We start from the raw sequence: 15,720 nt of genomic DNA, 5'->3' as shown, positions 1-15,720 counted from the left end.
TTCCAGGCGGGGAGCTCACGTCTCCAGAGCGCGCGCAGCCCGGGGCATCGGCGCCCCGGCCGCGGCGGGAGGACGCACGCGCGCCAGCGGCCCGCCCGAGTCCGGCGGGTCCCGAGCCACCCGCCGGTCTCAGCGCGCCGTCTCCCCGCGGGGCGGGGCGGGGCGGAGGCGGAGGGGTGTGTGTGTGTGTGTGTGTGTGTGTGTGTGTGTGTGTGTGTGTGTGTGTGTGTGAGTGTGAGTGTGAGTGTGTTGGGGGTGGGGGGGGTGGAGGCGAAGGTGGCGTCGGGCGCATGCGCAGCGCAGCCGGGCGTGCCGGCCACACTCCCCCCACCCACTCCGGGAGCTTGTCACTTCCTGCCCTCGCCCCATCTCCGTCCGGGGTCAGTCAGTCGCTCCCCGTCGCTGCCGGAGCCGCTCGCTTCCCCCCGTGCTACCCAGCTCCGCCGCGGTCTCGCTCGGGCTCTCCGGGGAGAGGGCGAAGGAGAAGAAGAGGGACTGACTTAATAAAAGTTTCCCGACACAGCATCGTCTGCCAGAAAGGCCCGCGCAGGGGGCCGCCCCCTCCTTCCCCGCCCCTCTCCGCCGGCCGGCCGAGGGACCGTTGCAGGTGGAGCGGCGCCGAGGGGGCGCCGAGGGGCGCAGGGCGGCGGGGCGGCCGTTGCCGCGGCGAGGCGCGCCTCGGGTCCCGCCCGCTCCGGCGCCCTCAGCGGCGTTGTCGACGGCCACCTCCGGGCCGTTCCTTCTGTCAACTGTCCGCGCCCGCGCGTCGCCGGGCCGTCCGGCCCCGCCGCGCCCGCCGAGGGACGCCGTGAGTGGCCGCCACCGCCGCTGCCGCCCCGGCCTCGGCCTGGCCCGCGGAGGGACGTGGTGAGCGGCGGTGCTTCCGCGTCCGGCGGCCGCGGCGGCGGGAGAGTCTGTGGGAGCGCGTCGGGCGGGCCGAGCCCGGCTCCGCTTGGCGAGGTGCGCCGAGGCTGCGCCAGGTGGGGCCCCGTGGCCGCAGGAGTTGAGTAAGTTGGGCGCACTCGGGGTGGGCACTTGGGGCTGCGCCGCGGAGACCACGACGCACGTGCGTGGCGGGAGGGCGCGACGCGGGCCTCCCCGCGGGTGGGCTCCGCAGTCGGCCGCCCCGGGGTTTCGGCGGTGCCCGCTGCGCCCTGCGTCCTCTCCGCGCGCGCTCTCTCTCACTCGCCGGCCCGGGCTGGCCAGGCCGTCGCCCGCCCCAGCTGCCCGGCCGGGGCCTTCTCCGTGCGTCGCGCCGCGCTGCGCCGCGCTGCGCGCCCGGGGCTGCGTTTCCGGGTAGGATGGTGAACCTGTGCGCCGAGAGCGTCGAGCTCTCCCTCGCCAGCCAGCCGGCGGGACGCGCCTTCCCGAGTCAGTTCACTTTCGGAGAGGAGAGTGCGGGACGGTGGAGGGGGGTGGGAGGAGGGCCCGAGGGATGGGAACATCTTCGGGAATTGCCTCGAGTGGGGCTCACCCCCACCCCCCGCCCTTTCAGTGAGGGAAGTTCTGCGTGAGTGACGGGCTTGTGCTTTCCTCCCACAGCCAGGGCGCAATGAAGAGCTTCTCGTAGTGGAAGAAAAAGTAGGTCGCACCCACTGAAAATGCCTTTAAGGGACAAGTACTGTCAGACGGACCACCATCATCACGGATGCTGTGAACCAGGTATGCCCTTGTTCCTGGGTTCCTGGCCACAAACCTTGCCCTCCTCCTCTGTCTCTGGCCACACTCTGCCTCCTGTTTCCTTCCACTCTTCTTTTGCCACCTGTAAAGCAAAGTGTAAATTGGCCCCAGCACAAGCCAGTTACGAAGGTAAAAACCTATTCAAACAAGAGGTTCTTCCCCCACCCCCACACTCTATCCCCTAAAGAAAATACTGCTTATGTCGTCGTCAATCATTTCCACAAGATCAATCACTCAGTCTCAGCGCTTCTCCCTTCTCTTTCAGGGCAGCCTTCTGCTAGTGGTATACCCGGATGCTCTATGAATGTTTAAAACTGAAGAGAAAGGGAAAAGATAGGCGATAGAATACTTGCTATACCTAAATATTTGAGTTTTATTGTAAGAGGTTGTTTTTTTTTTTTTTTTTTGGCCAGTCCTGGACTTAACTCAGGACCTGAGTACTGACTGTTCTTGGACTTTCTCAAGGCTAGAGCTCTACCACTTGAGCCTCAGCACCACTTCCAGCTTTTTGCTATGTATGTGGTACTAGGGAATCAAACCCAGGTCTTTGTGCAGGCTAGGCCAAACTCATTGCCCCAAGACTCCATTTGCTGTTCAGTGTTCTTGACTCATTTAAGAGTATGCTTTCACACAGCACATTTTGTGTATTTGAAATGAATGTATATTGCTTATATTTTATGGAGTCAATGGAGTTTTCTTATTTCTGTCTTTAACAAATTATTATTGAACTACCTATTAGGTGTCAGGTGCTGTCTGAGGGGAATGGGAATAAAAAGGTTGAAAAAGACAGATAAAACATTCCCCTTCATGAGACTTGCTAGTAGAAAGATAAATGAGATGATTTATGAGCCTTAGAATGCTGGTAATAAAAGTTTTTCTTAGAGATTTTTTTAGTTCTTTTTAAATACGCTGGAATGTTTTTTTTTTTTTTTTTTTTTTTTTTTTTTTGGTGCTTGTCCTGAGGCTTGAACACAGTGTCTGGTCACTGATAGAGTTAGTGCTCTATTATTTGAACCAGCTTCACTTCTGACTTTTTCTTTCTTTCTCCTCTTCTTCCTCCCCCCCCCCCCCCCTTAATTAGAGATAAGAATCACCCTCTTTTCTGCCTGGGCTGGCTTCAAACAGTGATCTTCAGATCACAGTCTCTTGAGTAGCTAGGATTACAGACTTGAACCACTAATATATAGCGTGGAACTTCTTTTTTCCTTCCCATAACAGATTAATTGCATTAAAGGTTTTATTTACCAGAAACTGATGCAGATCAATATTCAGACTCAGCAAATTAAGCAGTTACTGTGTTTTCTTTTGCTGAGGTAGAGTAGTTTCAAAGGGTTTACTTCAAAGTTTGTTTAACTTATGGGAGTTCATTGTCAATTTTTTTTTCTTCAAGGGAAGTTTTGTGCTGAGTGGGAAGATGTGTCTAGGATTGAAAAAAAGATATGATATGACAGTATTTAACAGACTGTCTTCAGGTAAAGGGAAGTAGGTGAGATGATATTGGAAAAATTCTTTAATTTTTCTTGAGCAGTCTGTTCTCATTTGGATTTTGAACTGTTGATATGCCTTCAAGAGAGCAGTATTTCTGGGGAAACCCTTGTGCCTTAATGGGATGAGTCAGTTATAGTTAACGATATATATATATTTTTTGTAGCACTAGTGGTGCTTGAACTCAGGGCCTAGATGTTGTCAGTCTAGGCTAGCCTTCCAGCACTTGAGCCACAGCTCTATTTCTGACTTTAATTGGAGATAAGAGTTAGTATGGTCTTTTCTGCCTGAGCTGGCTTTGAACTTTGATTCTCAGATCTCATCCTCCTGAGTAGGTAGGAGTTATAGTCACCCAGACCCAGCAATTATAATTTTAAGTGTTTTATATAGAAAAGTTCAAGTCTTCAAAATAGAACTGTGTTAAGGAATGTGATATAACCCACACAAAACTCCATCAGTGAACAGTAGACAATTTTTTTTTTTTGGTCTGTAATGGGGTTTGAACTAAGGACCTGGGAGCTGTCTGTTCCTGAGCTCTTTAGCTCAAGGCTGGTGCTCTATCACTTGGGCCACAGCACCAATTCCCATTTTCTTGCTGTTAATTGGAGATAAGAGTCTCATGTGCCCAGGCTGGCTTTGAATCGAGATCCTCAGATCTCAGCCTTCACAGTAGCTAGGATTACAGAGCCACTGGCACCTTGTCCTGACAATTGCTTTTTCCATTGATTTTCCCCTTCCCTACAATTCCCTTCGTGTCCTCCAACTACTCCTTTGCTCCTATTTTTCCTAAGTGAATGCTAGAGAAATCTTTTGAGGAACTAGTTCTAAGGTAGTAGAGACTTGCAGAAGTGGATTTTATACTGGGAAATACCTTTTAGGACTGATGTAAAGAAAGATGTTACAGGGTCTGGAGTTTTTGATTGGAGGAAGATGAATGTTTTTGGGATAATAATGATGTTTCACCTGAGGGCCTTGTACTTTCTCTACTATTTGAGCCATACTTTCAGTAAGATAGTGTTTTTTTTTTTTTTTTTTAAGATAGTGTTTTTGAAAATGGTGATAGCCTGGATGAATCTTTGATTGTGGGCTGGATAAGATATATGAGAAACTCCCCCCCCCCCACCAAGTACTGGGCTTGAGCTCAGGGTCTGAACACTGTCCTTGTACTTTCTCAAGGCTAGAGCTCTACCACTTGAGCCTGAGCACCATTTCTGGCTTTTATCTATGTATGTGGTACCGAGGAATCAAACATGGGTCTTTGTGCATGCTAGGCAAGCACTCTACCACTAGGCCAAATTCCCAGGCCTACACATTAATATTTTATAAAAGTTTCCTCAGTTTCAAATTGGATAGGGAAGGGGGAAAAACCAAGATGGGGGGTTGGGGGAGAAGGTAATGGGGACCAAGACATGTGAAAGGGTATCAATGTATGTGAATTAATGCACCTTCTATCTGGCAAATATCATGTAACCCTTTTATTAATTACAATAAAAAATGTTTTTTTAAAAAAAAGGTTCCTCAGGCCTAGTGGTAGAGTGCTTGCCTAGCATGCATGAAGACCCGGGTTCGATTCCTCAGTACCACATACATAGAAAAAGTCAGAAATGGTACTGTGGCTCAAGTGGTAGAGCGCTAGCTTTGAGGAAAAAAGCCCAAGGACAGTGCTCAGGCCCTGAGTTCAAGCCCTAGGACTGGCAAAAAAAATTAATGTGTAAAGGTTTCTGGAGTTGAAAGTGTATTTTCAAGTGAAGAAAGAATCATTTCTTAATTATTAAGAGTGAGAGCTGCACAGATGTGCAAACCAAGTGTGGATGTGTCTAGGCAGTGCTGTGTTAATGGTGTGAGAGGAATGTAAATCAGGTACTGTAATGTGAAAGTTGTTATAGCATATACCTATAGAAATTGGACTTTAAGGTGAAATCTGTATTATTTCCTGTTATCTCTGCCCATTTTTAAATTTTTGTTGTTGTTCATTCTCTAATTTCAGAATTTTTAGAGCCAGACACTTGTTCTTTTACAGTTGTGCGGGATTTCACCTGTTGTCTTTGTATTTAAATTACTCAGTTTTTTGTGTGTCAGTTGTTATTATATACAAGTACTGTAAAAGAGATTCATCATTTGTAAATAGATATTATTATCCTATTTGTAAACATCTGCTGTTTCTTTAAGAAACTATGCTTACATTTTTGTATGAGAGTTTCTTTTCTGTTTCTAGTGTTAGGAAAGCAGTGATTTGTACTTGATGCTCCTGTTTATAGCTGGTAGAATATTTGCTGAGCACTTACTGTATCTCAGGCTCTGTTTTAATCAGTTTTCTTTATTAGCTCAGTTAATTCAGACATAATATGATTAGGATACTTTCCTTTTTGGCCAGTCTTGAGGCTAGTGCTCTACCACTTGAGCCACAGCATCACTTCAGCTTTTTCTGAGGAATCAAACTCAATGTTTCATGCATGCTAGGCAAGCACTCTACCATTAGGCCACACTCCTGGCCTCTAATTTGGATACTTTTTCATCCCCATTTTAGAGAAGAGACAAGAGAGATCTGTGAGTTTAATTTTCCTAGTTATATGTAGTAAATAGCAGAACAAGAATTTAATTGCTGATTGGCCAGATCTGGAGTTTTATTTTCTTGGACATTATAGTATTACCCAGTATAAGATGTTCTCAAAATGAGTTGTATATATGTTTTTAATTCATTTTAAATACTCTTGAACTGTCTTTTAAACTTGAGAAGATGTTGTTCGATGAAATGATTTGATCCTGAGCACATAGTTTCCTGTTGTGTACACTGAGCACTTGACTTGGAGCGTAAAGGAAAATTGAAGGCATTCTCCATCATAGGCTTCATTCATTTCCTTTATCAAAAAGCTAATTGCTCTCTAAGCCTAAGCCCTGAAGCATTAGCAATGCATAGTATTGAAGTAACCCTTCTTATCTTGTCACACTGAAGGAAATATCCTGGGTTAGAATGGTAGAAGCTGAGTAGAACATTATAGCATATTTAAAAAAGAGATAATTAAAATGGCTGGTCTTTATCCATCACAGGCTTTTGCTTTTATTTGATAACTGATGAAAAAACTCAGTGTTTCTTTTCAGCTACCTTGTTTCTTATAATCTAATAAATTTACACTGCTAAACTAAGAATTTTGGGAAGGAGAGGTGCTATAGACATCTGTATGTGAAATTGAATAGTTTTAATTTCATGTTTTGACTTTTGCTACAGCATAGCTCTTTGAAATGTTTTATTTTTAAAATGGGAAAGTGATTCTTATTAAAATGTGTTCTTTTTTTTCTTTTTTGGTACTGGGGATCGATCCCAGGATGTTGTACTTATTAAACAAGTACTTTGCCACTGAACTGTGCCCCAGCCCATTAAAAAAATGCACACTTCTAAAAGTGTGCTTGGTAATAATAATGAGATGTATTGCAAAAGGTGAACCTCATCTCTGTAAACTATCTTGGCAGAATCTTTACTAAATTTTGTTGGTATGCCTCTAAGCCTGTTTTTCTGTTGATATTAATATCAGTGCATATATCCAAATTACATTAAATTTATATATTTCTAGCTGGGTACTGTTGGCTCATGCCTGTAATCCTGAGGCTGAGACCTGAGGATTGCGGTTCAAAGCCAGCTGGGTCATGAAAGTCTGTGATACTCTTAGCTCCAGTTAACCACTAGAAAATGGAAAGTGGTGTGTCTCAAGTGGTGGAACACTAGTCTTGAGCTGAAGAACTCAGGGACAGCACCCAGGCCCCGAGTTCAAGCCCCATGGCTGACCAAAAAAAATTATATATTTATGTATCTACATAAATAGAAATTGAGATAAATGGGATCAGGAGGTGGGCTTTTTTCTTAATAATTTTGATATCTTTTGTTGTCAATGTATGTTCTCCAACAGTTTCAAAAGAGTCTATTGTATAGCAATTTCATAGCTTCATTTTGGTTCTTATTGAGATTTTTAAGTTCCTTGACATTTCTCTCAGTTATATATAGTACTAGAGTGCTGCAGTGAAACTTTCGTACATTCATTATTGTGTAGTTGTCCAGTTATTTTGTTAGGCAGTACATATAAAGTTTTGCTGTATCAAATAGACTTTTGGAATAGTTTAATTGGTGGGGATTAGGCTACCGTTGCCTTAGAATATCTAAGATAAATAGTTCCTATTTAAGTTCAGTGGTTCTTCTTTAAGGGGAATAAAAAGACAAACTATGTATTAAATGATACCACCATACTGAAGTCTTTGTAAATAACCCTAGTATCTAGCCTCAAGCAATCTTAATTTAGCTTTTAGTTGAGAGTTATTTTAGTTTTTCCTCCATTGTTTCATTTTACCTTATAAAGATGACTGACTTTTGCATATGTAAATATATGTGCTTGTGATTATCAGTATTAATATGAATGTAGCAAACAATTGTTTTACTTCAGTAGTAAACTATTTAAATAACTTTTTTGTGGGGATTGGGGTGGGTGTTTGTCTTCCATGTAGTTTTAATCCTGGAGCCTGGAGATCCTCCTTTGTTACAGCAACCACTACAGACATCCAAATCTGGTATTCAACAAATTATTGAGTGCTTTCGATCAGGTATGAATGTTTTAGGTTATATTTTTTAATCATCACATTGTAGTTAAAATTATCTAGAAGGACTTAGGCTTTAATTTAAAAAATTAGAATGTATATAGTAATTTTTAAAAATACAGTATACTTTTAGTTGTCATACTGAATGTAGATGAATAAATATTGATTAGGCTAGAAATATTTTTCAATACCACACATGAGACATTAATCTTAAAATCAGTTTAGTATAGTGTAAAGAATTATATGTGGTATATTTGCTGGTAAAGCGCATCTTACTCTTAGAGATCAATTGTTTTGTCATGTTCTTTTTAAATTTGAAAAAGGGAGTAAATTATTCCAAGCCTGTATACCTTTGGCATAGTAGATCATTTCCTTAGAATGTCTGAGGTGTTATTTGTTCTAGATTAATTACCTTACAATTTATTGTTCTTATTCGTACTTTTAAGTAGTACAAATGGGCTGCAGTTCAGTATACCAGTTTAAGTACAATACATCTTGATCAGTGCCATTCCATCCTTTTTTTCTCCCCAGCTTTCCAACCTTATTATTTGTATTTAGGTTACTTACTTTCTCCTGCCAAATTGTGGATTTTCAATATAGAGTACAGGATAAAAAAAGAATATATGTCAGCCTTGATATCTTCATATACATTTGTTTAGTTTTTATTTCTATTTTATAATTATAATTATATTAATTGGCTGTGTTAATTGTGTAGCTGCAACCCAATACTATTGAATAGGTGTTACTCCATGAACATGATTGAGAACTTTTATAACTCCTCTATTATCCGTAAGGGCTTAGGTTGCTATAATGTCTCTGACTTTACTGGCTATTTAGTCAAATGTGAATAAGAACAGAATTGATGGACACTTTAAGCATTATTGTATTTTGTCATTACTTGACAGGTTCAAAGGGATAGCGTAACTCATGTATGTTGCTTGTTTTATATTGATGAGTTCTTTTTCTCCCCTGGGACTTGAACTTAAGGTGTAGACACTGTCCCTTGTGTGCTCAAAACTAGCTTTCTACCACTTGAGCCACAGCAACACTTCCAGCTTTTTCTAAGTAGTTTATTGGAGATAAATGTCTTACAGACTTTCCTGCTTGGGCTGGCTTTGAACCTCAGGCTTCAGATATTGCCTCTTGAGTAGTTAGAATTACAGGCATAAGCCACTGGCGTCTGGCTTTGATGAGAATTTTGACATGCTTGTTCTTAAATCATTGCAAAGGGGAAAACATTTGCTTTTGTAGGATTCTAAGAAATAGGTTGTCTGGTAATCTGAATTAGAAAACCGTTTTTGTCTCTGACTCTTCAAGATCAATTTCTTAGACTTTTTATCTCTAGTCCTCATGTCATTGGCTTTATGCCATATTTAATTTAGTGAGGTGTTCAGAGTATACCATGTACATATTCTTATGTTAGTACTTATATACAATATTTTTTTTATTGCTTTTTATTTAGCCACGTGTCCTTGGTTAAAAGAATATGTAGTCAAGATCTCTTATACAATTAGAATAAAATTTTACTTATCAGGGATACACATTTTGCCAGTATGTATATTTTTGGCATAACAGACAAGTGGTGAATTTCTTTTTACTTTAGCTACTTTTTTGTTGTTGTTGGTTGTGAGGCTTGAACTTGGGGCATGGGTACTGTTTATGAGCTTTTTTGCTCAGGGTTAAAGCTCTGCCACTCTAAGCCACAGCTTCACTTCCAATTTTCAGATGGCTAATGGAGGTAAAAGTCTCACACTTTCCTGCTTGCGCTGGCTTTGAACTGTGATCTTCAGATCGCAGCCTCCTGAGTAGCTAGAGTTAGAGGCATGAGCCACCAGCAACTGGCTTTAGCTACTTTTAAAATAGAAATAAAGTTTTTTTTTTTCTCATACCATGGAAGTGAGAGTAATAGACTTCTGTTAAAAAGTATATAATTTTTAAATGATATGGTTATTTAATATTGCATTGTTATTTAACAAGTCAAAAATTGATTTATTCAAGGGCTTTATCTCAAAAGTGCCTCTTCAACACAGTTACCTATGCAAGTTATATATGTTTTTAATTTTGGAAGGTAAACATTTAAAGATGGAATGATTTCGTTATTGCAGGGTGTGTTTTCTTCGTTTGCTATTTCTTTAATACATAAGAACAAGGACTGTACAGTGGATAGTCTTTATGTGGTATCGTTCCACATCTATTGTTTATCTTTTGCAATATGTTCTTTTTAAAGAATCTCTAGGGGCCAGGAGTTTAACTTAGTGGTAGAATGCTTGCCTAGCATGCACGAAGACCTGGGTTCGATTCCTCATTACCACATACATAGAAAAAAGTCAGAAGTGGTGCTGTGGCTCAAGTGGTAGAGCTCTAGCCTTGAGAAAAACCAAGGACAGTGCTCAAGCCCTGAGTTCAAGGCCCAGGACTGGCAAAAAAAAAAGAATCTCTAGAAAATTAGCTTTTTTTTTAACTCCTTTTATATAGGAAAGTTCTATAAATACTATAAGTTCTTTTTAGTGCCCAGCAGTTGAAATTTGAAATGATTTAGAAATATTCTAAATGACTCAGCACCAGTGGCTCACTATTTAGGAGGTTGGGATGATTAAGGTTCGATGCCCAGCACAGTCAGGAATGCATGTGAGGGTCTTTTCCAGTTAACTATCAAAAAAATCACTTTTAGCTGTGGCTCAAGTACTAAAGCATCATCCTTGAGGGAAAAAGCTATGGGAAAGCATGCAGACCCTGAGTTCAAGCCCTCTACTAGTACAAAACAAAACAAAAACTCTAAATTGTGCTGTTGAGAGAAACTCATTTTGGATTGAAAAATTCTATTTATTGTGTCTCATAACTAACAAAATTAATTTGCTCAGGGTAGTATCTTTAATTCATCTTTTAAGTTCAAAGTGATGATATGCAAAGTCTGTGAAAGTGTGGAATATAAAGGTATTTATATCAAGGCTGACTAAAATTTGAGAGGATGGGATAGAAGTTTGGAACATGACTGAGGGACTAAGATCTTTCTAATTTGGATCTGTCAGTTCCTCCCTTCTCTGTGCATACTATTTTTTTTTTTTTTTTTTTGCTAGTCCTGGAGTTTGAACTGGGCACTGTCCCCGAGTTTTTTTTTTAGTCAAGGCTAACCTTGTACTACTTGAGCCATAGCTCTACTTCTGGCCACTTTTGTTTATGTGGTACTGAAGAATTGAATCCAGGGTTTCATGCATGCTAGGCAAACACTCTACCATTAAGTCATACCCAGCCCCTATTTTTTGTTTTTAAATTTAAATTTTATTGTAAAGATGATGTACAGAGTGGTTAAAGTTACATAAGTAAGGTGGTATTGAGTACATTTCTTTTAAAACTGTTTCCCTTCTCTCATTTTCTCCTACTTTTCCCCTCTCTACTCCATTTCCCCCATATTTTAGCATTCATTTCTGGCATGCTGTGTAGTGAGTATCACTTTTGAATTGGTTCATTCCTTGTCCCATCATTTCTGTTTTCCCCTTCCTTTCCTCAAATCAGATAAACTTATAAACAAGACAAAGGGTACAGAAATAAAAAAGTAACTTACAAACAAGACAAAGGGTACAGAAATAAAAGTGACAACAGGAAATAAACCAAAGGAAAAAAGAAAGAAAAAAGAAGTAACTGCAAACAGTACAGTTAAAACAAACTTATTGTTTCCATATTCCACCTCACCAGAGTTAGAAAGGCCACTATCAAGAAAACAAATAATAACAGATGTGGCCAAAAGGGAATGCTACTACACTGTTGTTGAGAATGTTAATTTTTTTACCAAGTCTGGAAAGCAGTATGGAAGGTTCCTCAAAAGAGTAGATATAGGACTTTCCTATGACCCAGTAATCTCACTCCTAGGCAATAACCAAATAAATCACAAACCAGCCTGTATTAAAGCTACCAGCACAACCATTTTTATTGCAGCATTATTATAGCTAAGCTATGGAATTAACCCAGGTTCCCTGCAGTAGATGAATGTATCAAGAAAATGTGGTATGCTGGGTACAGTGGCTCACACCTGTAATCATAGTTACTCAGGAAGCTGAGATCTGAGGATCACAGTTCAAAGCTAGCCCAGGCACTAAAGAACCTGAGACTCTTATTTCCGATTAACCACTAGAAAACTGGAAGTGGCACTGTGGCTCAAAGAGTTGGGTGGTAGCCTTGAGCTAAAGAGATCAGGAACAACACCTAGGCCCAGGGGAAGGGCGGTAACCTTGAGCTGTAGAGCTCAGGGACAGTGCCCAGGCCCAGAGTTGAAATCCTATGATAGACCAAAAAGAAAAAAAAAAAAAAGTAGTGTAGATCCATAGTGGAATCCTATGCTTCTGCAGAAAGAATGACATTGCCCTATTCATAAGGATATGGAAAGACCTTGAAAAAATTATACTAACCAAAGTAAGCCAGACACACAAAAAATAAGCTGCATGGTTTCTCTCATTTGTAATAACTAGTATATGTCTATAAATTACAAAATCTACAAGTTAATTCAATGGATGGTAAAAGACAAAAAATTACATGGGTATGGATTGAACAGCTCTCTAAGCATTGCACAATGAGAACAAAGGAATATAATTGTAAGAGAGAATCTATGAGGGCTCAATAGCTAGGTACATATGATCATATAAAATGATGCTTATAGAAATGAACTCCAAGAAATCACATTACTCTTACTACATTACCCTCAATGAGTAATTTTCTCCACCTTTTTGAAACTGGGGTTTGAACTCTGGCCTTTTGCTTGCTAGACAAATCTCTTGAGCCATGTCTCCATCCCTTCATATTGCCTTTAAGAACTCTCCTGTTAGTGTTATGAATCTGATATTTGAAGATAGGATTCTGAAGTTTATGTTTTTGTTATCAGTCTACAGATGCAGATGCTAAGACTGTTCTAACAGTAGTTATGTGTTAAGATAGCTAACAAGCTTAAGCAGTTGTCTTCAGCCACTATATTGGTGTTTGAGAGTTAGCCCTTCTGTCTATACTGTCTTGTCCATGAACTGATAGTAATTCCTATCCAAGCTGCAAGTTCAAAAGAGACTTCTGTCTTAGTGGGTTGATTGACTTTCAAAGTTTTTATCAATCTGATATATCTGATATATGTCATACTGACTGCATGACAAGTCTGTCTGTTTGTCTTTCTCTGTTTATGTTTTTGATTGTGGGGCTTGAGCTCAAGGTCTGGGTACTCACTCTGAGGTGTTCTGCTCAAGGCTAGCTAGCATTTTTTTTTTTTTTGCCAGTCCTAGGATTTGAACTCAAGGCACTGTCCCTGAGTTTCTTTTTTCTTTTTTTCCTGTGTATGTGGTACCAAGGAATTGAACCTGGGTCTTTGTGCATAGTAGGTAAGCACTCTACTGCTAGGCCAAACTCCCGACCTGTCCCTGAGTTTCTTTTGCTAAAGGCTAGCACTACACTACTTGAGCCACAGTGCCACTTCTGGCTTTTTCTGTGTATGTGGTACTGAGGAATCAAAACCAGGGTTTCATGTGTGCTAGGCAAGCACTGTACACTAAGCTAAGGTCTGAGTCCCAGTATTCTACCTTTTTGAGCCACAGTGCCAGTTCTGGTTTTCTGGTAGTTCATTGGAGATAAGAGTCTCAGACTTTTCTGCCTGGACTGGCTTCAAACTGCAGATCTCAGTCTCCAGAGTAGCTGGGATTACAGTTGTAAGCCACTGGTACCACCAAGCCGCATGAAAAATTTTAATTTATTCTCTTTGCCTTAGACTTAAGTTGTTACTCTGAATTTTCTCCTGGTTTTAAATTACAAGTTTTTAATTTCTGATTATCTTTTTATTTCTGGATTCTTGATTTTTTGGGGGGGGGGTGGTGAGGTCGGTCATGGGGCTTTAACTCGGGGCCTGAGCACGCTCGCTGTCCCTGAGCTCTTCAGCTTAAGGCTAGGGATCTATACCTTGAGCTACAACACCACTTTTGATTTTTTGGTGGTTAATTGGAGATAATTGGAGATAAGACTTTCATACCTGGATGACCTTAACACCGCAGTCCTCAGATCTCAGCTTCCTGAGTAACTAGGATGACAGGTGTGAGCCATTGGTGCCTGGCTTCATTTTTTTTTTTTTTTATAACAGAATTGGCCTTTGAATTAAAGGCTTCATGCTTGCTAACTGGTTCTCTGCCACTTGAGCCATACCTCCAAGCCCTGTATTGCTATTTTTGAGTTAGGCTTTTGTGAATTTATCTGTCTGAACTGGTCTCCAATTGTAATTCTTCTCTAGCTTCCTAAGTAGTTACAATTGCTCCCATCAATAGCTTAATTGAAAGCTTGATTAAAAAAACGGGGGGGGGGTGGTGGGATCAGATTATGAGCCTGTGGGTTAAAAAACAAAATATGCAGAAGTAAAACTCTTTTATTTTGTTCCTTACTCATTTGCTGAGGCAACTACTGCTATATAGCTTGCGTGTCTTCTTCCAGGGACCTTTTCCATATATGTATCAACCTAAGATTGTTCATTTTCATCACAGTATAATGGTTGCAGTCTCTATACTCTAGTGTACCTTTGCTTTCTAGATAGATTTGGTTCTTAACTTTAGTCTGGGGAAAGATATCATATGTTTTTAGAAGGCTGCTGGTTTTGTAGCTGCAGATTCTCTACTTTTGAGATCCTTCGTTGTTGATTCATTTGAAACCTGTTTTGTTCTAAACTCCTGGCTTCAGACAGTACCTTGACTGTACCCTATCTTTAGTGAGGTCTTAACGAGGAGCACAGCAGTAATTTGATGTTTTCAAATTTCCCTTCTTTATGTTGACACAGAAATAAATAAATAATTAGTATTTTAGTTATTCTAATTGAATTTGCTGTTCTTTCTCATTCTCTTAGTTATGTCACAGAGGAAAGGACCTGTAGAATGGTCCTAAGGTTAGAAACAGAGTGATGTGTGAGTAGAGGTAGTTAGAGAAGGATAACCATTTTGTTCAGTTTTCAAAATTAATCTTTAACATGAAGAAACATCTTTTAAAATTAATGATATACAAAAAGAAATTGCATATATCATTATAGAATAAAAGATTTTTATATGTGGATTAGACTAGTCTATGCAAAGAATTCCATCTTTTTGTCTTACGGGAGTAATAATGATAGTGTGATAGTAAAAAAATTAGTTTTGTGTGATGTTTGCTGTTGTCATTATCTTCTTAGGATTGGACATTTATTTTCTTTTTTTAATATTTTATTTATTATTATTTATTTATTTGTCAGTTCTGGACTTGAGCTCAGGCCTGAGCACTGATCTTGCTTGGACTTTCTCAAGGCTAGAGCTCTACCACTTGAGCCTCAGCACCACTTCCAGCTTTTTTCTATGTATATGATACTGAGGAATTGAATCTGGGTCTTCATGCATGCTAGGCAAACAAACATGCTACCACTAAGCCAAACGCCCGGCCCCTGGACATTTAATTTCTTAGAAATTATTTTTTCTCTGCTTGAAGCACCTAGTTACATTTAGCATAAACTGTGACTGAATAGTGATGACTTAAGTTGTGATTCTAGATAAAACCTTAGAATGGAAATGTGAATTATGAAAGACACACAGGAGAGAATTGTATCCTTTGATGGAATCTTTTGATTGTCACATAGCAATTACAGGAAATTCAAAATGGGACTAGATATTTTTTAGTAGAATAAGAAAAATACAGTTGTTTAATTTATACTTTCATTCCTCCTCATGGCGTATTCTGTGATCTGTGCGCTTGGAAGAGTAACTACTTATATTAGTCTGTGGATTTCTCAGGGGCACAGACCATATTCGTTGCTTTCTTATTTCCAGTGAATAAAATTGTACCTGATATTTAATAGGTGCTTAGTAAGTGTTAGTTATAAAGACTCTCCACGTAGACATAATGCCCCAAAGTAATTTTATTCACGTAAAATTTATTGTAGTTAAGTCCTGGTTTGGTGATCTGTGTAAGCAACAAAAGGGGTAAAAGAACACAGTAAAGGAA

At 40.5% G+C, this 15,720-nt stretch overlaps 1 protein-coding gene across 2 annotated transcripts in view; it reads left to right on the top strand.

Annotated features, from left to right (window-relative positions):
• The first annotated feature begins 375 nt into the window (after positions 1-375).
• Znf800 (zinc finger protein 800) overlaps positions 376-15,720 on the top strand; it is a 53,610-nt gene continuing 38,265 nt past the window's right edge. For both annotated transcript variants that reach the window (XM_090333245.1, XM_090333246.1), the window contains exons 1-3: positions 376-1,007; positions 1,543-1,662; positions 7,657-7,752. In XM_090333245.1, coding sequence (XP_090189371.1) covers positions 1,602-1,662; positions 7,657-7,752 — 157 coding nt within the window. In that variant the 5' untranslated portion in view covers positions 376-1,007; positions 1,543-1,601. The remainder of the gene's footprint in view (positions 1,008-1,542; positions 1,663-7,656; positions 7,753-15,720) is intronic.

Source organism: Megascapheus bottae, chromosome 5 (genome assembly GCF_031878675.1).
Source record: "Megascapheus bottae isolate mThoBot1 chromosome 5, mThoBot2.hap1, whole genome shotgun sequence".
In the NCBI taxonomy this organism is placed as follows: domain Eukaryota; kingdom Metazoa; phylum Chordata; class Mammalia; order Rodentia; family Geomyidae; genus Megascapheus; species Megascapheus bottae.
This window is presented reverse-complemented; position numbering and strand designations above follow the sequence as displayed.